Below are 27,251 nucleotides of genomic sequence, written 5' to 3' on the forward strand. Positions count from 1 at the left end.
TGATCTCATCTAAAATGGTTTCAATTATTATGTGACTGATTCCTAAATCTTTGGCCTATACTTAACCTGCAGATGGATAATTCTATTGGGTTATCAAACTCTAATAATCTAAAACTAACTCACTTTTTCCTCCAAATCTTGTCCACCTCTCTGTTTTACAACTTATTTTTGTGGATGGCATCTCCATGATCTTTGTCTTTTTGCCAAAAAAAATCTTTATCTTCGACACCCAAACAGTTGCTAAATCTACCAATTCTAATTGAAATAACTCTTATATCTGTATCTTCCTCCTTTGTACTCCTACTAACACTGTCCTAGCTTAACTCCTCATCTCTTCTAACCTGGACTATTTTTTGTTATCACTGTCTTTATCAATGTTTGTGGAACTGAGCAGTCTTTCTGTCTCCTTTCATCCCCCAATCCTTTCTTTACATTGCTACTCACTGTATAAGGTACCAACCACACTTCTCTTGGTTGATCACTTCTTTACTCTGAAAGCTTTAATCACTCCTCATTGTCTGACAACAACAAATTCTTTATGCTGACATTCAGTCCTATCCTATATCTCCAAGTAATCTTTCCAACCTTTTTTATATTACTCCTCTTTACAAAGCACATATTCTAAACAATCATTCAATTCAACAAACCTTCCACTCTTCTGCTCTGTTCTGTTCTCATTTACTACTGGTCTAGATTCTGATCCTGCCATTCCAACTCTGCTTTGGTTTACCCAGAGCTCTACTCTACTTCGCCTTTCCCCAGCTAACCCACTTTCTAATAGTCATTTATGAGAGAACATCCACCTTGCAATTGCTATCCAAAATATACTTGTTTATATATACATATATAAATGTATTATACACATATACATATATATATGTGTGTGTGTGTATATATATATACACATATACATATATATATATATATATATATGATATGTTAATTTTCCATGATCTCCTCTTATTTTTCATGTGCTGCTGGGCACATAGAATAGTATCTTATTCCATACTTTGTGCAAAGTATGTGTATACTATTGCTCAGTCACAGTCAGACACACTCTACCTTGATCCCAAAGTAATGATGTGATTTTGGCCCCCGGAGAACAAGATACAACATACATGAGGCTTTGTTTTACTTATTGTCTTTTTTCCTTGGCTAGCCTTTTCCTAGCTCTATCATTGTGCTCAAAATAGTTTGTCTAAAATATTTGTGTCTAAAATGTCCCTCTACCAACTTCTTTCTTTCTTTCTTTCTTCTTTTTTTTTTTTTTTGCTGAGACATTTGGGGTTAAGTGACTTGCCCAGCGTCACACAGCTAGGAAGTATTAAGTGTCTGATGCCAGATTTGAACTAAGGTCCTCCTGACTTCAGGGTTGGTGCACTATCCACTGTGCCACCCAGCTGCCTCCCCTCTACCAATTTCAACCCTATCTTAATAGGTGAATTTCTCCATCTCTTCAAGGATAAGCTTTGATTCCCTCTTCTCCATGAAGCACCATTTCCCCTCAAGTTCAAATTGATCTCTTTCTCCTCAAATTTTTAGGACTTTGCCTGAACTACTTATTTACACTTATATTTTTGTTCTTATTGTATTTATTTGTGTATGTATCATTTTCCCCTAATGACATATAGTAAATTCCATGACTGCAGGATCTGTAGGTTATCCATTCACATCTTTCCCATTTTGTTCAGACACACTACCTTTTTCTTATTGGTTTACTATAGAAAAATAATGACTCAAAATTCTAAGTCTGAGTGTGCATTCCCAGTCATCACAGTTTTGTCTTGCTACTAGACTATGGTGACTCTAGAAGAAAGAGCAAGGTTAACAACTTTACACAACTCTGCCTCACTTAGATCAAATTCATGTGCTAATCAAGATACCAATCATTCAATATTTAACTATTTTATTATTTTACTATTCACCTGGAAGATGGTCCTCCATCTGAGGGCCAATATGGCTTTAGAAAGTACCAGAAACGGCCAACATTATAGTTACTACTTGACAACTCCAGGAGAAATGCCAGAAGCAGTATACAAAGATCTATACAACATTCATCAACCTAACTCAATACCTTTAATACTTTTAGTCGTAAGAGCATGTAAAAGATTATGGTAAAATTTGGTTACCTAGAGAAGTTCAGCAGTGTTGTACACCAGTTTCATGATAGCATGGTCACACAGGTTCTGAATAAAGGATAATGGTCTCATGCTTTCTTAGTCACCAATGGAATAAAACAAAGCTGTATACTTGCTATCTTCCTTTCTAGCATGATTTCTTCAAAATTATCAGACATTTCAAAGTACCATTAAGGTCACTTATCATACAGATGGTAAACTATTTAATTTGAAAAGGCTATGAACCAGACTAAAGTAGAAAGTAGTCATCCAACTTTTTTTTTTTTTTTTTTTTTTTTTTTTTTTTTTTTTTTTTTTACCATTGATGATTGTTCCCTTAATGCAGCCTCTGAGACTGAGATGAAACAGTTATGGATCGATTCTCTCCTGCTTAGTCTCTCCAAAAAAACAGAAGTTTTCCACCTGCCAATACCACACCATCTACATGTGGAACCTCAGTCACAGTAATTGGAGAAATTTTGATTGCTGTACATAAATTCACTTAGCCTGGCAGTATACCTTCCAGGGATATACACAGATGATGAGGATGATTACATGCATTACCAGAGCTATCTCAGCATTTGGGGGATGCAAAAAAACCCATAGAAAAGAAAAGAAAGTCGACTACATATAATACTGAAAGATCTACAAAGCTGCTATGCTGACTATATTGTATGCCTATGAAACTGGACAATCTACCAGCATGATGCAGGAAACTGAGCTATTTCCATTTTAATTGTCTTAAGAAGATTCTAACAATTACCTGGTAAGTTAAGTCCTGTACACTCAGGTTCTCTAGAGTTGAACTGCCAAAACTCTTTTGCAGAGACTACAGGTCTGATTACCTGGCAATGAATTTGGCTGTGAATTTGGCCTGAATGCCAAACAAATGCTTACCAAAAAGACTATTTTACAGAGAATTTGCACAAGGCAAGTACTCATATAGTGGTCAGAAGAAGTGGTACAAAGATACTCTCAAGGTCTCTCTGAAGAACTTTAGTATCATTTGTGAGGCATAGGAGACACTGGCATAGGACCACCCAGCATGGCACACCCACATCAAAGAAGGTAGTGTACTCCATGAGGAAAACAGGATCACAGTAGCACAAAGTAAATGAGAGAGTAGACACTCTGTGACCATTCATCAAGAAGAGAAATATGTGAATGTACTCTGGCTCCTTAAGAACTATACCTTGAAGAGAATGAAGTTAACTGTTTTTCAAGACCACCAACTGTGTTGTACCTGGGCCTCCCAACCTAGTAATTTAAACTTTAACAACACCTTTATTATACTGAACATCATGCATACCAAAAAAAAAAATGAAAAAGGAACACTTCATTTTTGAAGTCTAGTCTTGATTATAACACAGGATCAACATTTTAGTATTTAGTTGGGGTTTTTAATTTATTGGTTTCCTAGTTTTTAGTAGCATGTCCTATTCATTAATATGTTTTCTCCTTTTTGTTGTTTTTGGTATGTTTTCATTTTCTTTAATACAATTTTCTATATTCTCCATTTGGTTTTTTGATCTAGGAATGTTTTGAGATTGAGTTATTTAGTCCACAATTTATTTATTTTTCATCTTTTCTTCTAAGATAATTTATTGAATATATTTTCAATATGTTATGGTCGGTAAAGGATGTACTTAATATTTCTGCATTTGTTGTGTGAGTTTTGTGCCCTAATGCATGTCATACATGGTTCAGAAATAGACTCCTTTCTGTTCCCCTTTTGTAATTGCTATAAATCTATCATATCTGGCTATTTAAAATTTTATTCAGACTTTTAACTTTAATTTCTAAACCTGAGTGGTACACTAAGTTCACTCACTATTATACTGTCTTCCTATAATTTACTTGACTCTCGCTTTAAGTATTTGGATGCATTGCATTTGGTACATAATAAATATCAATATTAATTCATTGGTAAGATACCTTTAAGCAGAATATAGTTTGCCATTTTTTTTCTTTTTATCAAATTTATTTTTGCTATTGCCTTACTGAAATCATGATTGCCATTCCTGTTGGGATTTTGGTTTTTTGAGTTCCATTTAAATTTGGTAGAATTTTTTCCAGGCCCTTTCTGTAATTGTCTTTGAATTTTTGTGTTTCAAGTGTCTTTCTTGTAAACAATGTATTGTATGATTCAGCTTGCTAAATCATAGGTCCTACCCACCTCTATGAAAGTATAGGATACATTCATCCTATTCATATTCACAGGGCTTGCTTATCATATCTACTTCCTCTCCATTAAAATCATAGATTCTTCCAATAGGTCCCTTTTTTACTTTATCTTACTGAGACATGCATCTCCATGACACTTCCAGGCCATCTCCTTCCCATCCTTTCTCTATTAGACTACCATTTCGACTTCTTCCATACCATAACTATGGATTCTACTCCTGTACCTCTAGTCTTGGACATGTGAGTTTTGTCATGTCTTGCCAGGGCCCAGAACTTCAATTCTACTTTCTCATCTTCTCTTTACAATGTCCCTTCCTGTGGCCTAGTCATACCAGAACTAAAACTGTATTATGAAGCAAAACCATTTGGTACTGGCTAATATTTGTTTGTCCTACATTCTCAAAGAGGACCGTGACATAAGGGAGGTAATTCCATGACATACAAATGAATTGGATTTAAGTGAGGAAGGGCTGTGCAAAGTCACCTGCTTCACTTTCCCCTCCAGAGCCATCTGGGTCCAGTGGCCAGATACAGATCAGAAGGACTAGAGATAGCACTGGATGCAATGAGAGACCATGGCCTTTTTAAATGAAGGTCTTCAACAGTTCTCAGTTTGACTGAGGTTGCACCCATTCAGTGATTAAAGTGAGGTAGCAATTGAAGCAAAGAAATAGAGTGGTGGATCAGTGGAATTTGTAAGTACACAAGACACAATAGTTAATGACTATAAATAGTCTAATATTTGATAACCCCAATGACTTCAGCTTCTGGGATAGGAACTCACTATTTGACAAAAACTGCTTGGAAAATTGGAAAATAGTATGGCAGAAACTAGGCAGTAACTAATACCTAACAAACACCCTATACCAAGATAAGGTCAAAATGGGTTCATGATTTAGACATAAAAGGTGATATTATAAGCAAATTAGGAAATCATAGCGATCAGATCTTTGAAGAAAGGAAGAATTTATGATCAAACAAGACAGAACATTATGAAATGCAAAATGGATAATTTCCATTACATTAAAGAAGTTTTTTGCACAGAAACAAATAATTTTGATTAAATTAAATTTAAAAGCTTTTGTATAAACAAAACCAATGCAGACATTGCTGGGGGAAAAATTTTATGTTCAAGGGCTCTGATAAAGGCCTCATTTCTTTTTTTTTTTTTTATTTAATAGCCTTTTATTTACAGGATATATGCATGGGTAACTTTACAGCATTAACAATTGTAAAGGCCTCATTTCTAAAATATATAGAGAACTGACTTGAATCTATAAAAATAGAAGCCATTTTCCATCTGATAAATGGTCAAAGGATATGAATAGATAATTTTCAGACAAAAATAAAGTCTTTTCTAATCATATGAAAAAAATGCTCTAATGCATTGATTAGAGAAATTCAAATTAAGACACCTCTGAGGTACTATTATATACTTCTCAGATTGACTAAGATGACAGGAAAAGATAATGATAAATGTTGGAGGGGATATGGGAAAACTGGGACACTGATATATTGTTGATGGAGTTGTGAAATGAACCAGCCATTCTGGAAAGCAATATGGAACTATGCCCAAAGGGCTATCAAACTGTGCATAACCTTTGATCTAGGAGCCTCTACTGGGCTTGTATCCCAAAGAAATCATAAAAAAGAGAAAATGACCCACTTGTACAAAAATATTTGTAACAACCCTTTTTGTAGTGGGAACGAACTGAAAAGTGAGTAGACGCTCATCAGTTGGAGAATGACTGAGTAAGTTATGGTATATGTATGTTATGGAATATTATTCTGTAAGAAATGATCAGCAGGATGATTTTAGAAAAGCCTGGAGAAGGTTACATGAACTGTGCTAAGTGGTAGAACCAATAGACCATTATGCACAGCAACAAGAAGATTATGCGATGATTAATTCTTATGGGCTTGGCTCTTTTCAACAATGACATGATTCAATTCCAATACACTTGTGATGGAGAGAGCTATCTGCATCCAGAGAGAGGATTGTGGGAATAGAATGTGGATCATTAGTATTTTCACCTTTTTGTTGTTGTTTGCTTGGTTTTTGTTTTCTTCCTCATTTTTTTTTCTTTCTTTTTTTTATTTGGATCTGATTTTTCTTCTGCAGCATGATTATTGTGGAAATATGTATGGAAGAACAGTACATGTTTATATATATTGGATTTCTTGGTATCTGGGGAGAGTGGGAAGAAGAGAGGGAGAAAAAATTGGAACACAAGGTTTTGCAAGGGTGAATGTTGAAAACTATCTTTGCATATATTTTGAAAATAAAAAAACTATTATTTAAAAAAAAGTTAGGAGACCTGGGAACTAACCAACTGTCTAACCATTTAGCCTTTCTAAGCCTGCAGATCTGTAGAGATTATTCAAAAAGTTTTAGTGCAATTTTAGCTAGTAATGATTATTGCATCACCTTATATGTTAGGCCTAATGATAACTAAGTAATGTTTCTAATATGGAATTCTATATGATCCAAATTAGATCTTGTATCATATTTTAAATACATTATCTTATTGGAACCTCAAAAAAGGAATTTATTTTCCTTTACCTTTTTTTTCTCCTGTAGGATAAGATAGTAGTGAGAAAGTTTTATTAATTTAAAAAAATAGAAAATAGAGGGGTAGATTGTTACAAGTACTTTCAAATTAAGTCATTTATTATATTATTACTAAATTTTCTTGTCTTGCTTTTGTTTTTTGTATAGTAATCACTTAATAAATTCAATTATCAATCAATTTAGTGCATTTCCCTCTATCCTGTATTTTAATGCATTTCCTGCTCTTTGCACCATCCCTATCCATTTTATAAAAAGGAAGTTGAGATAGGAGTGTTCTCAACACTAAGGAACAATGTTTGATGCAATTTACTTCTGTTCCACTATTTCTCTTGTCTTATACTCACTAGTTCCTGCTCATGTCTTTTCCTTCTTTCTTCATAATCCTCCCTCCAAAAATACAATTTGTTTTGCTTATTATTGATTCTTTCCTGAATTTACCTTCCTTTTTAATCTCCCTTGCTCTATCTCTATTTGACTCACTGTTCAGTTTAATGTGTTTTTATGTCAGAACTTTTATGAGTGAGTTAGTGTGTGGGTTTGCGGGAGAGAGGTATTTAATTTTCCTTTGGTTTTTATGAACATGAGATTAATATAGTCCACTCCCCCCCCCTTTATTTTAAATGTATTAGTTAATCTGCCTTCAGATTATGTGAGATATTATGTCATATTTATCCTCTTCTTTTGTCACTACTACCACCCTGATATAGACCTTTGTCATTTTAGGTCTAAAATTCTTTCTGATTAGCCTCCTTGCCTTAAATTTCTCTCCATACCAGTTCATCCTCTATTCAACTGTCAGAAACCTAGTGCTAATTTGACTTATATTACTCTCCTTTCCTGTAAATGTCAATGGCTCTCTATTGCCTCTGAGATAAAATTTAAAATCCTGTTTGGCTTTCAAAGCACATCATAACCTGCCCCTACCTTTCAAGTCTACTCACAACTTACTCCCTTTATCGATTCAATGCCTTTCACCTCTTTACTATTTTAGTATTTTCTCAGCACTTTTGTCAGATGGTGAGTTCTTGCTCCTAAAGCTTTCATCTTTGTTTATCAAATACTAGATTATTATGCTCATTTATTACTCTGTATTATATACTTAATCTATTCCACTAATCTACCCTTTCTGTTTCTCAGCCAGTACCAGACTGTTTTGATGATTACTGCTTTCTAATACAGCTTAAAACTATCTGAACCATGCTTCAGATTTTTTTGTTTTAATTCCCTTGATATTTTCGACCCTCTATTCTCCCAAATGGATTTTGTCATTTTTTGGTGGTTCTATAAAATAATTCTTTGGGAGTCTGATAGAGTAGCACAAAAAAGTAAATTAATAATGTAGAATTGTCATTTGTATTCTATTGGTTTAGCAAATGAATACATTGATTTATCAAGAGCAATTAATATTTCTCCAATTGCTGAGATCTGTCTTTATTTGTGTGAAAAATGTTTTCTAATTGTGTTCATATAGTCCTTTGGCTTGTCTTAGCAGATAAACTCAAGTATTTTATAATGTCTGTAGTTATTTTATTTATTTTTTGTTTTTGATCTTTTAATTATTTTTATAATAGCTTTTTATTTTTCAAAATACATGCAAAAAAGTTTTTAACATTCACTTTGTAAAACCTTGTGTTACAAATTTTTCTCCTTCCTTTCCCCCTTCCCTCTCTCCTAGATAGCAAGTAATCCAATGTAGATTAAACACATGAAATTTTCCTAAACATATTTCCAAATTTATCATGGTCTGCAATTAAATAGAATTTCTCTTTATTTTATTATCAATAGATAGAAATACTGATGATTTATGTAAATTCATTTTATATCATACAGCTCACTAAAGTTGTATGATTGGTTCAGCTAATTTTTAGTTGAGTTATAGGTTTCTCTAAACTATCATATTATCTGCAAAGAGTCATAGTTTTGTTTCCTTATTGCCTATTTTTGTCCCTTTAATTTTCTTATTTTATTGCTATGGTGAGCATTTCTAATATAATATTGAATAACAATAATGATAATGGACATCCTTGCTTTGCACCTGATCTTATTGGAAAAATTTCTAGTTTGCTCTTGATTTTAGATAGATACTGGTTATCATTTTAAGAAAGACTCATTTACTCCTATGCTTTCTAATTTTTTGAAGGAATAGATGCTGTATTTTGTCAAAAGCTTTTTCTGCATCTATTGATATAATCATATGATTTTTTGTTGTTTTGTTTTTGATATAGTCAATTATGCATATAGCTTTTTTAATTGAACCATCCCTGTATTCCTAGCATGAATTTCATCTGCTAGTTCTTCATTATGATCTTACTATAGTAAATAGTGTTTAATTCAAATTAATTCCAAGATCATTGAAGCATGTTTATTTCCATCTCTTAGGTAAGTGTCTTAACCTTTCTAATATGTAGTCTATCAATTCAATCCAATGCAAAAAACATTTATTATGTCCCTGGATATGCCAGGTACTGTGCTAAGTGCTAGGTGCGTAATTAATCAAATGAAAGATAATTCCCCCACCTTGAGGAGCTTACAATCTAAAATGGGAGATAACACCTAAAGTAGGCAGAAAAGCAGATGGGATTGGGAGCACAAGGAAGTATCCATCTTAGGGGCATATTGTTCTGTAAAAGTGAAATGAGGCAGGGTAATAGATGCAAAAAATGCATTTAATCAATTAATAAACATTTATTAAGCATATTTCAATGTTGTATGATATATTTGAGGATTTTTCTAATGCCAGAAAAATGTTTTTCAATATATTTATCCAATATATATTTGTCAGTATGTTTATTAGAATTCATCATTCTAAGGGAACAGGACTACAAATAAACCTAACAAATCCCTAAAACTCTTTTGAGGATTGAGGTTTTATAATTTGATGAAGATGCCCAAATTTAGACTTCTTGTGGTGAAGATTTTGGTACTACCTTGAATGAAAAAATGAGTTTTGTCACTAAAAATTACCTTTTCCCAATATTCAATATTCTCTTCTATTTTTTTGTCTTGTCCACAACTATTTTCACCTAACAATGTTTAGCAGATCTTTTTGTTTTTGTTTTTTTCAATTGTTCTTCCAATTTTAAGAAGTTTGTGCCATACTAGGGACCTTTCATTCAGTATCAACCTCTCCAGCATCTAGCTTCCTTTGGAGGCCAATTTTTTGTTTGTTTGTTTGTTTTTCAAGTGTTAATTAAGCTGTTTTGCTGTAATAGTTTATTTGTTCTTAGATTTTTTTTTTTCATTTTAAATTAAACTTTCCTTTTCTCTTTGGTGTAACTGATCCTTTTTCATTGTGGTCTTTGAATACACTTTGCCACACCCTGAAATACTGCTCAATCTTAACAATCATTCTCTTTTTTTTTTCTTTTTTGTGAGGCATTTGGGGTAGGTGACTTTCAACAGAGTCACACAGCTAAGAAGTGTTAAGTATCTGAGGTTACTTTTGAACTCAGGTCCTTCTGACTCCAGGGCTGGTGCTCTCTGCATTGTGCCATCTAGCTGTCCCATAATTATTCTCTTTAAGAGCTACAACTTTTGTCATTTTCTTAGAGCATGCACATTCTTTATTATTATTATTATTATTATTATTATAACTTTTTACATACAAAACATTTGTATGGGTAATTTTTCAACACTGACCCTTGCAAAAACTTCTGTTTCAACTTTTCCCCTCCTTCCTTCCACCTCCTCCCCTAGATGGCAGGTAGTCCCTTACATGTTAAATATGTTAAAGTATATGTTAATACAATATATGTATAAATATTTATACCATTATCTTATTGCACAAGAAAGATTAGATTTAGAAAGGAGGTAAAAATAACCTGAGAAGAAAAAACAAAAATGCAAGCAAACAACAGAAAGAGTGGAAATGTTATGTTGTGGTCCATATTCATTTCCCAGTGTTCTTTCTCTGGGTATAACTAGTTCTGTTCATTACAGATCAATTGGAGCTAATTTGGATCCTCTCACTATTGAAGATAGCCATGTCCATCAGAATTGTTTCTCATATAGTATTGTTGTTGAAGTGTAAAATGATCTCCTGGTTCTGCTCATTTCACTTAGCATCAGTTCATGTATGTTTCTCCAAGCCTCTCTGTATTCATCTGAGCAATACACATTCTAAAAAGCCAGAGAATTAAAAATACAACAATGAAGAGCAATGACACATGTTTATCATCCAATATCCGGTACTCAACAAAGAATTGACTAAAGATGAGAGAACTTCCTGTGGCTTCATCTGATCCAGTTCAGACACAGCTGTCACAAATTGATCAAATCAAAATTATAATTTGTCCCAAGTAACTCACACACTACTCTATGACTTTTTGTAGCCTCCCTTTTGCCTTGTTTTACCTACATTTCACTGGTTTATGTGTGTATTTTTTCTTGTTCCAAATTAATTCTGTATTTTTTCTGTTTACTTATTTGCATACTTGTCCTTTCTGCCCCTATAGAATGTAAGTTTTTGAAGCCATGGAATGTTTCATACTTATCTTTTTATCTCCAGCACTTAAGTGTCTGATATATAATAGATACTCAATAAATGAGAGATTGTCCTGGGATGATAAACATCAACAAGCCTATATTCAATTTGAAAGACTTACCAAAACATTTGCTAATGTGATATAATCTTTTTTTTCTTGAGGTAATTGGGTTTAAGTGACTTGCCTAGGGTCACACAACTAGGTAGTATTAAATATCTGAGGTCACATTTGAACTCAGGTCCTTCTGACTTCAGGTCTCTATACATTTTCAGTGCTCTATCTGGTGCTCTATCCACTTTTAGTGGGTCATGTCAACTTTACCATCTAATAAGGCATTAGGATAGCTGATCTGATATAGTCTATCACTTAATGAGACATTAGGACAGCTATCTGTACATAAAAGAAATTAATCTGGCAGCTGGACATATTACAAATGGGAAGCAATGAAAAGTATAAACATGAGTTAGAGGTTATTACAGTAGTCTAAGAATCAAAATTTTTACCTTAAATAAAAGATGGAATAGAGTCATTATTATATATCATTGTGTTGCTAAATCCCTTTTTACTTATACACTCCTTATTTACTATTTTGATTATATACTTTCATATCACTCCATTCGTATTTGTAAAAAAAAAATCACTTACTATATATGCTTATAATTTTCTAACTTGGTTGACTTACTTTGATATTTTATAAATATTTCATTACTTAAGCGGTAAATATTTTGGAAAGTTCAAAATGAAATATTTATGAATACATTGCTTAGCATTGTGGTTCATAGAAACTTAATATTTAATAAATGTTATGAATTCAAATTAAAATTCCATATTTATTTTTAAACTAACAAGTTAAAATTATTCCCTAATTTATGTATGTTTGTTCTCAATATTGGTTCTCTTTTCTAATTCACATACATTGGGATACAGTCAGCAAGGAGTGTTGTTTTTTTCCCTATCATTACAGATGGATTAGAAAAAAATTTTGCCTTATACTTGAATATATAGAATGAGAAAGTATTTCTTCTCTTGTTCCCCTTTGTTTCTAGATTTTGTGTGGGAAGAATCCTTTTGTAAAAATGTGTTTAAAATGTAGTTGTGAAAATGGATCCGTATCTTCCATATTTTAATGATGGTTATAATACTGTGCCCACATCATCAAAAATCAGCCAGTTGACAAGCCATTATTAATGTGCCAGGCACAGGGTAAGATGCACGAGTACAAAAAAGACTAAAATATAGAATTCCCAATCCAATGGGAGAAAAAGACCTGAAATAACTTTATAGAACCAAAATATGTACAACATAATTGATATGTAGTTATAAACATGTATATGTATGGGTATATGATTAAGTGACTTGCTTAAGGTCACACACAAAGAATTAAAGAACCCCAAGACCAAAATTAAGGTCTGAATTATAAATACTCAATGAATGTTTTTCCCACAATTTCATGCTGTGTCCCTATTTACTCATCTTTTGTATATACTAGAATTTCTTATATTGTGTTTGCTTAAAAGAAAATCCTACATACTCTATAAAATTGCATAGGATTTACCCAGAAGTTTAGTGATGAGCACCACTTCAAAGGAACTGTTTTGAGCAAGGATAAATTTTGTGTCTGTGTTAAATAGTTGATGTCTGGGAATCAGGAGATTATTTCACATCTGTCTGAGAGAGTCTTTCTGATATTTGTTCACTTTTCTGCCAAGTTTGTATCATTTCACAAAATGATAGGTCACTGGTACAATTTAGGGCAGAGGTTGTGAGGGATTTGGCTTCTTTTACGAGAAAAAGAAATTCTGTACTGTCAGATTCTCTGGAAAGAATTGGAGAAATCATTGTCTACCCTAAGAATCCTGTTGGAGGAAAAAGTACTTAGGCATTTATTTATTGGCACTAATCACAAACTTTGACATTCCATCTGGCTACAATGTGAGCTTTTTCCATGTCTCAGAAAGTTAGGGAACAATTATGTAAGTTGTCTGAAAAAAATTATTTTTAACCATTCTTTATGAAGAAATTTCTGCCTTTGTTAAAAAAAAAAACAGAAGAAAGATATTATTTCCCTTTTTGTTACTGTTTATTTGATTAGTTGTGTCTAACACTTCAGGATCCCATTTGGGGTTTTCTTGGCAAAGATTCTGGAGTAGTTTGCTATTTTCCTCTCTGGCTTATTTTACAAATGAGGAACTTTGACAGTTAAGTGACTTGCCCAGGATCACACAGTAAGTGTCTGAGTCTGAGTTAAACTCAAGTCCTCCTGATTTCAGGATCACCACTCTATCCTCTGCAGTCACTTAATTGCCCTTTCCCTCCTTTACATGAGATTTACCATATTTTTCACAGCTTTTAATGTAAAAATACTTCACAACTTTCCCATTAAAAGTTTCAGATTTTATTTTCAATATTGGGAAAAATGGTTTTATCTTAATTATCTTCACTGACTAAACAGGGATTGTCATTGTAATTCATCTATGACCCTCTTAACTGCCCCAGTTTAGAGCTCTGTTTTCCCCTAAAGGGTAGTTACAAGTGATTTTGGGAAGTCAAAAGATTGTCCTGTATTGTCATTTAGAAAATGCACCTGGAGAGTTGGACAGTCTTAATTGTGAACAATAATTTAAAATGAAGAGATCTTATTATAGGTTTGTTCATGGCTAGAGATGAGAATCAGAAAAAAAATAGATCTTCTGTTCCTTTAGGATTTCATTTTTTACATATCTAAACATAAATAAATGGATCTAATGATATATATGAGAATCCTTTGATCAATTCCTCAATATTATTTTTTTTTGCAAGGCAATTGAGGTTAAGTGATTTATCCAGGATCACACAGCTTATGTGTTAAGTGTCTGAGGCCAAATTTAAAATAATTTGAAATTATTATTATAATGTGGACACAATCAGACACAGTGTTCCTTGACTCCAACATAGTGTTGTCAATTTGGTCTTCTTCAAGAATGAATGACAACAAGCAAAATATGATAAATAGTGTATTTGTATTTATATCCACCTAAGTTTTAAGTAAAATAAACTTTTTGATATTTCCACAAGCATTAAAGAAAAAGTTTTTTATAATAAATTAGTATTGCTCATTGGAATTAATGTTTTACATTATCTTTTATGAATATAGTTGTTGTTGCTTTTTCTCTTGTGTAAGAGAAATAATTTTCCAGACCTAAAAGAACTTGGGATGATTCCACTAGCCTATAAACTCTTTGGTTTTGTTATTTTAAAATAGCTCAATATTGGGACTTTAGACCAAGATAGTTCTGTGGTCGCCTAATTGCAGGCAGACTGTCCAGTTCCCACAGACCTGAAACAACAAAAACCTGAAATTTTTAACAGACTGAATAGTGATCAAAAAACTCCAATGAGAAATCCAAAGAGTGACTTTTCCACCCCAAAGTTACACAAATAGTCACTCAGAAGTAAAAGGGCTGTCAACAAAGCCATTAACTTACAGGCAAATAAATTGAACATCCTTGTTCATCCAGAATGTGCAGTCTGCTTAGCTCTTTGTCTGCAGGCAGTGATAGCAGAGAGCCCTCTTCCCTCCCCCACAGAAAGCCCCAAGCTAGTCATAGAGCTCTTGGATGAAACCTTAGAGGTCTTGAGAGCAATAGTCACATAAACACTTAGATAGGAACACTCTAGGCACTCACCAAATAAGAAAACCTCAAAGATCCAGGGAAGGAGGACCTAATCCCAGGAGATGAAGGCACATGTAACAATCCAAGGATCCCAGCATGAGGCAAAGTAGAGGGGAGCATCCCACCAAAAAGTGAAGTAAGAGGTATAGGTTTTCTTTAGTATAAAGCCTCGATCAATTTAGGAACTAAGCCTGGAAAGATGAGTAAATCAAAGAAAACCACAACCAGAATAAAATAAATTATTGCAATTCTAACTCCATAAAACCAAAATAGAAACTCAAAGAAAAGAAATTTTCCTATAAGATTACATGGATATAATAGGAGAAATGAAATGAAACTCAAAAACTGTAATAAAAGCTTTAAAGGAAAGAATTAGAAGGAGAAAACAAAGTGGCAAACAAAGAAACAGACTCCTTATAAACTAGAACTAAAATAAACAGAAATCAACGGCTTTATAAGATAGCAAGAAATAGTACAACAAAATCAAAAAAACTGAAAAATGGAAGAAAATGTTGCATATTTGATATAAAAAATAACTGACCTGGAAAACAGCTCAAGGAGAGGTAATTTTAATAATCTTTGGACTCCCTGTAGGCTAGTAGAAAGAAAAAAAAATTAAATGCTTGGATACTACATTTCAAGAAATCATTAATTAAAACTGACTAGAACTATTAGAATCAGAGGACAAAAAAAAAAAAAAGACTGAAAGAATTCATGGATAACTCCCAAAAGGAAACGTCCCGGTAATGTCATAACCAAAATCCAGAGCTCCCATGTCAATGACCCATCACTGCAGCATTGAGAAAGAAATGAATCAATTATCATGGAACTATAGCTAGTATCATATAAGATCTAGAAATTTTACTAAAAAACTATAGGTGATCTTAGAATGTGGTATTCTAAAAGGCAAAAGAGATAGGCATAAAGCCAAAAATATCTTATCCTGCAATGTTAAAAAGGCAGTGGGGATTGAAGGAGCAGTAGGGAAATGGACCTATTAGGATTTTCAAGCTTTTCTGATGAAAAGACCAGAGCCGAGTAGGAACTTTAAAATAAGAGTCCAGAAAACCTAGAAAGGTAAATTTATTTGTGCAATCAGAAATGGCTATATGATCATGTAGTGTTAGTAAGCTAATAGGGAAGAAGAAACAAGTGTCTCTTCAGAGCCATGTCTTCTATGGGGATTAAAAGGGATTAAATAAAGAGGAAAGATGGGACTTGGAACCTAAGTTCTATTCTATCTAAAACCAAAAGTAAGCATTAACTCTTCTTTGGTTAAACTAGAAACCTGCCCAGTGAGATAAAGGGTGAAGCAACAATATCTATTATCATATCTAATATATGGCATAAAGTATTTGGAAGTCTACCTGCAAATAAACACATAAATAAATGCAAAGTCTACACAAATAAAAACTACAATCAATCCTCATAATTCATGCATTTAATTTTCATGACTACAAGCACATTTTCACTTTTGGGTTGGTAACTTGCACATTCACAGATTTGTGCAGTAAAGAAAAAAAAGAGACCCTATGTGTACAAATTTGTGAACTACCTACTTTCCTACAAAATGCTAGGGCAAGAACTTTGTTCAGTAAGGTGATATCAAGACCTTACCAGTTTGAGCATATCCTGAAAGCAACAACTAAAGTCCCAGAAATTCTATCTTGATTTTCAGAGGATAGCAAGGTAGAGAGGTTTAGAGTAATTCGGTATATAGTATTTATAAGTACCACATTCTCACACTGACATCTGACACAATGGAAAGTAAAATTCAGGCTAAAAAGTTTTAGTTCCAAGAATTTTATCTGCTGCTATGAAAAGTGAATATTGTTTGAAATAAGTGTTTTGTGTTTATTTTGTTGTGGGTTTTTTTGAGATGTTAGTACAAAAGGTCACAGAATTCTAGGGAAATTTTTATTGATGAAAAATGTTTTGCATGTTACAGTGTTATTTTGTATACTGCAATTTTCACATTATTTCACAGTTACCATGTAAGGAAAAGTACATTAAAACATAAATAATGTTATATGCAAAAAAAACTGTGTTTTCAGCAATCTGTGATGAAAGCTTTACTGTCCCAAATATCACAGCAGCTTTTCCAAACCATTTTTATCCCTCATCAAATAGGAATTCCATGGTTCCTTCACCTCCCATCCTCTGCTGAGAACACTACCTCATATTTCACACACACACAAAAAAATTAGTCCATTTGCTGAAAATTTCCTCCTATTCTCTCTTCTCAACTCACATGTCTGGGATGACCTCTACCATTATCGTCACCCTTGTCTTAAATAATTAGTAGGCATTTGCCTTCCCAAACAAACCCCTTTATATATATTCTCTTCCATCATCTATTGTAAAATCTTCCCATCTAAAAATCCCTATTATCTCATTTATCTTCATTCTCTATTTTCTACTGGCTGCTTCTGTACTGTCTACAAACATGCCTATATTTCCCCCATCTTCTGAAAGCCCTCATTTGATCTAATCTTCCTTCCTAACTCTTCCTTTTTATGCCTAAATTCTTGAGAGACCATCTATAATCAATTTTTTCACTTCTTTTCCTCTCATTCTTTTCTTAATTCACAAATTTCCCATCCCATTATTCAACTGAAATAACTCTTTCAATGATCTCTTAATTGCCAATCCAATTCAGGCACTCAAAAAAAAAGTTATTGTTATGTGATTCTGGGCAAATCACTTAATCTCTCTTTGCCCCCCATTTCTTCAATTGTAAAATGTAAAAATAGTACCTACCTTCCTGAGTTGATGTGAAGATCAAATAAAATAACATTTTTTAAATCCTTGGCACAGTGCCTGGCATAGGAGGCACTTAATAAATATTTCCTCCCTTCTTTCCATTGTTCTTTCCTTCTTTCCTTTCCTTAATTCTCATCTTTCTTGCCCGCTCATCAAGCTTTGACATTGTAAATCATCTTTTTCTCCTTGTTAATAACATCTTGTCTCTAGGTTTTTGTAACACTGTTCTGCTTTTCTTGCCTTTGTTTTCACTCCTTTTTAATCTCCTTTGCTGGATTTTCATCCAAGTCATTCCTATCAACTGTGGACCTTTTCTCTTCTCCCTCTATACAATTTCACTTGATGAGATCAACATCTCCCGTAGATTCAATTTTCAACTTTATATTGATAATTCTCATATTTACTTACCCAGCCCTAATTTTTCCACTGACCTCCAATCTCGTATCTCTGTCTGCCTATTAGATATCTTGAACTGGATGTCTTGTTGACATCTTGAACTCAATATGTCTAAAATGAACTCATTATCTTTACCCAGAAAAACTTCCCTATTACTGTCAAAGCCACCATCGTTTTCTCAGTTCCTCTAAGCTCACATCCTTGATGTCAGGCTCAAAGTCTCACTTTTTCTCGCCTGTATTTTTCTGATCTAGATCCATTTATCCTTCCTTATGTAGCCTAGTGGTCTTTAACTCAAATCTGATCAGACATCCTAAAAGCTTTAGCTTTAGTAGTTCAGAAGTCCTGTACTTAAACAATGCATTAGCTTCAGCTTCCCCTGTAGCAGGGACAATAGATACATATCAATAAATTCAGTCAAGGAATGTACCTTAGGAATATATATAAACTTATAAATAGCTAACTATATAGAAGATTAAGGTAATCTGACATGGGAAAGTTACCTGTATAAGGAATAAGGAACAAGTTCCAAAAACTTAGCTATGTGATTCTGAGCCCAAGAAAAGAGGGGGGAATCAGTTCTAACCTTTAGACCCATTGTTATTTGTAAAATGAGAGAGTTGGACTGCATGGCCTCCAACTTCCTTCTAGCTCTAAGATTACTATTTTGTAACCTACAAATTTATTCTGAAGGAAGGAACCAAGCTTTATTCCCAAACTCAGTAGTACATAACTGTAATTGGATAAAAAGGAAGTTAAATCATGATATATCTTTCTATAATAACAAGGAACTGAAAAATGGATGCCCATTGAATGGATAATGACTAAACAAATTTTGGCATATATACATGAATATAATGGAATATAACTACAGGATAAAAATAGTAAATATAAAGAGCTTAAGGAAGTATAGAAAGATTTATATGAACTGATACAAAGTAAAGTATGCAGACAAGGAAAATAATATATACAGTGACTATAATAATACAAATGGAAAGAAGGAAAAATCTAAAACTAAACGCTTTGTAATTAAAATGGTATAATGAATTTGGCCACGACAAAAAAAAAAATAGATATGCCTCTCTCCCTTCTCTGTAGTAGTAGGTATGAAGAATATACTGTTATACTGTCAGACTCCATTAATGTGTGGTTTTCTGAAATGCATTTTATTTTCTCTTCCTCTTCTCTTTCTGTGAGAGGCTTGCTGAAGATATATTTGAAATTTTTTATAATTTTAAAAGATATTAATAAAATCTTTAATGAATTAATAAAGGCTTGATAAAGGTAATATGAATATTTTAATTTTAATACAGTTTCATGGCCATCAAGAAAAATGGCTTAATAAAGCACAGTCATTTAATACCAGTTATTAAGTAATTCCTTAGTATACTACAGACTAAAGGAATTTGAATAACAGATAAAACACTGCCCCTACCTATGTTCTGTTCATAGAACTTGACAGTAAAATAAACTAGTTCAAAACTAAAAACTATATATTATTACCACTTAGTCATATTTTATAGATATCAAATTGTTTTAGGGGCAACTCAGAGAGTGTTCAAAAGAAAAACAAAAGCCCCTCGAAATAAATGAAGTTGCACAAAGAAACTTCTATGGTTTAGAATGTTTGAAGTAATATTGAAGCTGAAAAACAAACACAGTTGATGTTTTTGAAATCGTTATCGCTTAGGAGGGCAAACATAATTATTACAAAAGACATGGAAACTTCTGGAAGAGTTATATAAGAAAAAAGTCAACCAAGTGTATTGAAGAAAAAATCTAAATTACCAGTTTAGGACAGATGTAGTAATAACATACAAGGCCCCAGAGATTTCCAAGACTACACAATCATAGTTTCAGTGTTAGAAGGGACCTGAAAGCATCTCTTTTACAATTTTCCTGGAAACAGGTTATTCAGCCTTTGCTATGCAATTTCTGGTTGAGGGGAGAAATCTTTATAATCTGTTGCTGAATGAAGTGAACAAAACTGGAGATTCTATGACATTAGAGAGAAAAACAACTTTGGAGGATTTCAGAACTCAGATGAATGCAATGATAAGCCATGGGTCCAAAAGACTGAAGTTGAATCATTCCACCCACTTCCTGTCAGAAGAAGAAATATCAGAATGAAATTTGTATGTTTAGAAATGATGATTGTAGGAATTTATTTTGCTGGGTTATGCATACTTGTGATATTTGTTTTTTGGTCAATTGGGAGGGGGACCCGTAGAAAGAGTCATAATATTCAGGATGGGAAGAGGAAATCTCTTTCAGGAAAGGGAACCATTTTTCTCAAAACAGCTAGTCTACTTTTGGCTAGCTCTAATTCTTAAAAGTTGGATGGCACAGTAGATAGAATGCTGGACCTTACTTCATCCTTAGACACTTAGTAGCTGTTTAATCCAGGGCAAGTCATTTTACCTTTTCCTCAGTGGCTTAAAATAGGGAATAATAATAACAACATCTACTTCTCAGATAGTTATGAGAATTAAATGACACAGTATTCGTAAAACACTTAGCACAGCTCCTGGCATATAGTAGATACTTAATAGAAGCTTATTCCCTTCTTCCCTCTCCCCCCCCCCATTCCTATATCTTTCTTATAGTAACCCTAAATTTCTCTGCCTTAAACTTGCATCCACCATCCATTTTTAGTTTTTCCTTCTGTGGACAAATAAAATATCTCATTGATGATGGATCAGAGGTGTAGAATGAGAAGTATAGTTTTAGGAAAGGTTTGTTTTGTATTAGTATACTTTTTGATTGCAAGAGAGAGCTTCTATTGGAAGGGGAATGAATTCTTGAAAACTAAAAAAAAGAACATCAATAAAACTTTTAAAACACAAAAATAGGGGATACAAATAGGACAATTATTTGTTAAATTGAATATATTGTTTTAAAATAAATTTATATAATAACAGTTATCACTCTCATGTACAATTCTTTTCTATGTTTTGTATATATTAGTTTATATTTGTTGATGATTACATCATTCATATGTTTTAAGTCACATTCTTTTCCACATAGAAACTGTTTCTTCCATATCTGAAGATGAGTATGATTTCCACCCTGTGTCTTCTCTTCTTGACTCATCATAATAAAGACTAGCACAGTTTCAATTCTTTTAAAAAAAAATACATTCCAGGTAAACATCTGGGAATAAGATCTTCTTAAATAAGGGAATTCATACTTGCTTATTGAACATATGTGATTTAGGGAAAAGGATTTTTAGTAATCAAAGCTATATGTGTAGGCTACGTGGAATAATAAATAGGTTTGTACTTAGAAAGTGTGGAGTGAAATTAATTTCAGCTTAGGGGTTTGTGAGGCCTTTTGAGGGAGCAGTAGAGGAAATCTAATCTTTCTATATACTTTTTCCACACAGTAAGTTGCTCTCTAAATGTGTACAAACATTTTGGTATAAATCAGTGGTTATTCAGAGAAATAAAAAGCTAGCCCAGACATCAGTTTTAATCTATCTTAATGATAATCATTTAAAAATTTTTTTGCATCTAATTGAGGTTTAAGGGAAACTGGAAACACAGGATAATTCTTTTATTTTGTGTATTGTTTTGGATCTGTATAAAACATGTCCCATGCCAATTATCTGGGCCTTAAAAAGGGATATCAAAATATCTAAGAAAGAAGTAATGCTATATATACATGTAGTTCAAGGAACACTAATTGTGATTTCTATTATTCTAAATTCATTAATTACTTATAATTATGATTTATATTAAAATTTCTTTATTACAAATTGCTTTTAAAACTCAGCATCATGGGATTTTCATTTTAGGAGAATATTTGGTATAATACTATTACCAATTCTAATGCTTTCATATTACCAATGAGGTTGACCCATAGGGGTTATTACTCATGACTCTGTAGTATTTTAAAGTTTACTAAAATTTTCACATGTGTTCCCTGTATTTAATTTTAATGAGATATGAAAATAAAATGGAAAATGGGAACATCAATAATTAATATAAAGGCATAAAGAAATTTTGTTTAGCAAAGAATTTAAAAATAATTTTATTATAAACTTAATATCAAAAAAGAATGAAAAATAAAATCAAAGAAAATATAAATTTTAAATTGTTTGCCCTTTGTGTTCAATTTGTATATGAACTTTTAAAAACAATAAAATAAGAGAGAACATTTATATAATATTTTAAAATTTGCAAAGTGCTTCTAATTCTAAGATAATAAACGAAGTGGTAGAAGAAACCTTAAAGGTCTAAACTCCTTATTTTGCAGATAGTAAAACTAACAGTGCTTGGCACATAGGAGGTGCTTAATGAATGCTAGTTGACTGAGGCAAAAATGACTTATGTAGGGCCACATAGTTAATTAATATCTGAGTCAGGATTATAACAAAGATTTTTCTGACTCCAGGTATAGTATCCCATTCACTATGTCATGCTGGTTCCCTCAACAGCCTTGTGATTTAGATGCTATTTTGTTATCTCCATTTTGCAGATGAGGAATTTAAAGTTGTGACTTGCCCAGAGTCACACAAAGCTTCAGTCTTCTTAAATCCAAATCCAGCACTCTATTCAAGATGCCATGTTACCACTTTGTATATGTAATAATAAGCTATTTACTTCAGTGTATCTTAATCTCTTCTTCTCTCTGTACAGTACTAGGCTTGTTATTTCCTTAGTCTGAGAAAGTATCCTTAAAGAAACCTCCCCTCCTCATAGCAAAGAGAAGTTTATTATCTGTCTTGGGTCAAAGAGCTGGTGAAGTTCCTGCTACCTGCTATGTTGCTCTGCTCCTTTAAAAACCCATTGTTATTGTTAAATCATAATATTTATATTATTTTAATTCTGCATTTTAAAAATTTTGCATCAGTTTATGGGAGAGATTATTTTTCAGGTAGATAGTAGAATACAAGGCCTCCAAAACCTCCTAATTGTAAGATTCTAAAATTCTTTTATTTTTTTTCCCAATTTGTATATAGCCTTTAAATTATTTAGCATCTTGACAAGTTTTTAATATATGTTCTTCATACCTAGTTACTTTTCAGGTAGATAGTAGAATATAAGGCCTCTGGGACCTCTTAATTATAAAATGTTAAATCACAATATTTATATTATTTTAATTCTCCTTTTTTCCCTTTTGTATCACTTTATGGGAAATATTATTTTTCAAGTAGAATACAAGGTTTCTGAAACCTCCTAATTGTAAGATTTTGAAATTCTTTAATTTTTCTCATATTTGTATATAGCTTTCATCTTTTTCATTTCTTGTGGCATAATATATTTAATTAAATGATTTAGCCTCTGTACAAGTTTTTAACATAGAGATTGCTTTAGTTATTCTTAACTATTAAAACTACAATGACTCTTGTGCTGATAAGTTAGTTTTTTTCCCTTTTAATATCCTGAAGACATCGTCCTATCAGTGGTATCTCAGGATCAAATGATACACTATAGATTTCATAAGGAACATACATTTAAAAAATTATGAGTAGTGAAGTTCGATTTGATATATTCTGTGGGGAATACTTTTAAAGAGAATTGATGCATAAATCAATATAATTTATTGAATTTATTAAAAAGAAAGAAAAGAAATTTTATCAACATCATGACAGAAAGTAATAGTAGTTTTTGCTCTAGAGGAGGCCAATAGATTATATTGCATCATTAGCTCCCTTAAGGAGCACTGCATGCAGGCCAGATGGGATGTTCCTACTTAGTAACTACTGCAGTGTAAATAAACATCTGCAGGAAATACAAGCCTGTACAATCAGAAGTGGAAGGGAATATCTTTTAGAAAAGCTTGGTGTGTTCCAAGCTGACTGCTACCCACTTCTGCCTTTAGATTCTGAGCATCTAGCCCAGGAGAGGCATTGCCTTCTCTTGGTAAATGGTTTTTTTTTCCTTGCTGGCAATCACTGTCATGCTTGGAGGTTTAGAAGGTTTCATCCGAAGCACTTATTGGTTGCTTTCCCCAGACTGACAGGATTGGCTGTGGGACTCCTGGAGAGAAAGTTTCAAGTTACCAGGATGGCAAGCCCCTACGTAGGAGGAGGGAGGTAAGTATGCAGAACTGCGGCCACTGCTCCTTCTGATTGGCTGTCCAATGCAGCTGCTTCCTCGGAACAAAAGGTCAAAGAGGACTGCAGAGTGATTATAAGAGAAATAGCTCTGCTGGACGAATTGTGGACCTCGACAAGTAGTAGGCTCGATTTTTTTCAGGAACTCGCCGACTCCCTTGGCTACGAGTTTGCAGCATACAGCTTCCAGCTGCCAGTCCTAACACAGTTCTTGGGTTTAAGACTCATTTTAGAAGAAACTGCCTGAATTCAGAGACCACCAGATCTGTTACAGAAGAAGCAATTCCATGATCCCCTTGTAAACTTTGGTACTGCAATGGCTTGTGAAATCATGCCTCTGCAAAGGTATTCATTTTCATCTTGTTTCATTTTGTCTTACCTGATTAACATGCAAACCAAATAACTTTGTCAGTTACATGGCTAATATTTAAGTCATATGTTAAGAGCTAGTCTGTTTTTAAAAGGTTTTATTTTCCTCCAAACATTCACAGTGACTAATTTTATTTCTGACCCTCTCATTGGATTACTGGGAAATAGGATTGCTCAACTGTCCTTTTTATTAAATACAAATGAACATAGGAAGAAACAGAAGATATGTGAATTTTCAGAACACTTGAGGAAAAGAAAATAAAAAATGAATAGGCAGGTTTTCAGGAGGTCTTGATTAACTAATTTGCAACATGGTAAAATAGTAAAAGATGGATATTTAGTTTAAATGATGCTGAAGAACTAAAGACTGTCTCTTATACTCCTGAGGACCCTTCCTCTCTAGATTTCCTATCTAGGCAATTAAAAAAAAATCAATATTTATCTTGTGGTAAAGAAAAATTGTAGAAGGATATCATGTTATCCTCTTTTGCATAATTCTTTATACCTCACAAAGAAAACTTACACAAGGAAGCAAAAGTACCTTGTTTATTTACTATATATTCTGTGTACATTTATCTTTCCCCAGATATAATATAAGTTCCTTGAGATCCCACATATTATCTTTCCCAGATATAAGTTCATTGAAATCAGAGACTGTTTCATTTCTGTATCACTGATGCCCTCCATATCTGACACATAATATGGCATTTTATATTTGACCCTGACAGCCAATGAATTTAATTGAATAAAGGTATGACATACTCAGACCTGTGCTTTAGTGGCAACTAAATTGAAGATGGAATAAAGTGGGGAGGAATTTGAGGCAGAGTTTAATCCAGCCATTAAATGATGAATTTCTATATCAGGATGGTTGCAGTGTCAGAAAGAGAAGACACATATGAGAAATGTTATAAAGTAAAATCAGCAGAATTTGACAACAGATTGCATAAGTGTTGAAGATTACACACAGGCTAACAAGCCTGAAATAACTGGGAGGGTGGTGGTACCTAACACTAATAAGGAAGGTAAATAGAAAGGAAGGTTTGAAGGGAAAGACAATAAGCTCAGTTTTATTTTTTTTTTAATAAGCTCAGTTTTAGACTCATTGAGTTTAAAATGTTTGTAGGATCTTCAGTTGGAGATATCCTTTTAGGCATTGGAGATGTGAGACTTAACTGTTAATGTGAGGAGAAAGTTAAGCACTAAACTAGTAGATCTAAGTTATCATCTGCTCAGAGAGAGAGTCATTGAATCCATGGGAACTAATGAGTTTCCCAAGTGAGATAACACAAGAAGATCCAGGACAGAGACTTGTGGTAAACTCATAGTAAGTGGAAATGATTGATCATAGATCTAGAAAAGGAGATTGAGAGATGAGAAAGAGAGGAAGAGAATCAGAATAAATCTGTGTCCAGAAAACCTAAAGAGAACAAAGTATCAAGGTAGGGAGTGGGGGGAAGGGATAAGTATTCAGAGGTTATAGAAATCGGAAAAAGGAGAAGGATTAAGAAAAATCCATTAGATTTGTCAATTAAAAGATCATGATAAATTTGAGGTCGCGTGATTCAGACACTTTTCAAACCTCTCCAAAGATAAAGCAATTCTAACTATTTCCATAGTCTTCACACATATAACTTGTGGGCTCATGTAGCCTACAGGTGTAGCCCACTCCTAAATGAAGCCTGGACCAGATTAAATTATAATTGGGAAATATTTAACAAAGTAAAGGAAATACAATAAAACAGAATATCAGTATGTTGGTTTCTAAAACAGTATATGACTAGCAAGTATGCTTACATATGTTTAAGTGATTGTACCCATTTCTATTCAAGTTTTGTCTAAGACACTTAATAATAATCCAATGAACTAACAATAGAGAAAGCTATTCCCTAATTCCTAAGAATTTTCCCACCATTTTTTCCCACCTCTCATCATGTTTCTACAGCAACAGGGCTACAGAAGTCAGTCCAATGGTTTGCAACAGAACTCAACTAAATTAAACAGAACTCAACAAAAAAACTAAAAAGTAGATGCTTGCTCAGACTGGAACAATAGTATGACAGTGCTCTATGCTACAACAGAACTTAACCAGAGAACTTAGGAACAGAGGGAACTGGGATAGAACATATTATGGCACTCTCCAAGCCTGAACAAAAGAACCTATTTTCCAATTATGGCCAATTCATTTCCCCCAGAATTCACTGAAGGTGAAATGTGAATTGTTTTGAAGTGCAACTTCCAGGAAGGAAAAAAAATTAAATGGGAAAGAGTCAAAAAGAGAACAAGAGGAGAGGGATAAAAGGCTGAAATTACCAAAGATCTCAGAAGAGTTTAAAACTCAGTTAAAAACAAACAGAATGTAATAGTAACAGAAAGCACTATCACCTTCAATTCTACTAAAAGAGTATAGATATCTATAGACAAATTTTGCCAGACAAAGGAAAATTAATCAGCATTTGATGAAGCAGAGTACCATGAAAATTCCAAAGAGATCATAGAATAACAGTAGGATGTTCCTGAATAGTTTCAAAGAGAAATAAAATTTACAAAAGCATAGCTTATGGTCTGAATAGCAGAAATAATTGACAGAATAGAAACCACTCAACCCATGATGACATGACATCAAAGAAACACTCCCCCAAAAAGAATAAA

General features: G+C 33.1%; 1 protein-coding gene across 8 annotated transcripts in view; it reads left to right on the plus strand.

The window, feature by feature from the left end:
- Positions 1-27,251, plus strand: part of FAM13A (family with sequence similarity 13 member A) — a 152,631-nt gene that overhangs the window by 31,207 nt on the left and 94,173 nt on the right. For 4 of the 8 annotated variants that reach the window (XM_031942259.1, XM_031942260.1, XM_031942261.1 and 1 more), the window contains exon 1: positions 23,842-24,209. The exons of 2 other annotated variants lie outside the window; for them this stretch is intronic. In XM_031942259.1, the coding sequence (XP_031798119.1) occupies positions 23,857-24,209 (353 nt within the window). In that variant the 5' untranslated portion in view covers positions 23,842-23,856. Of the gene's footprint in view, positions 1-23,841; positions 24,210-24,286; positions 24,576-27,251 lie in introns of those variants that run through there. 2 more of the 8 variants (XM_031942263.1, XM_031942264.1) reach the window with 2 other exon arrangements.

Source organism: Sarcophilus harrisii, chromosome 6, assembly GCF_902635505.1.
Source record: "Sarcophilus harrisii chromosome 6, mSarHar1.11, whole genome shotgun sequence".
NCBI lineage: Eukaryota > Metazoa > Chordata > Mammalia > Dasyuromorphia > Dasyuridae > Sarcophilus > Sarcophilus harrisii.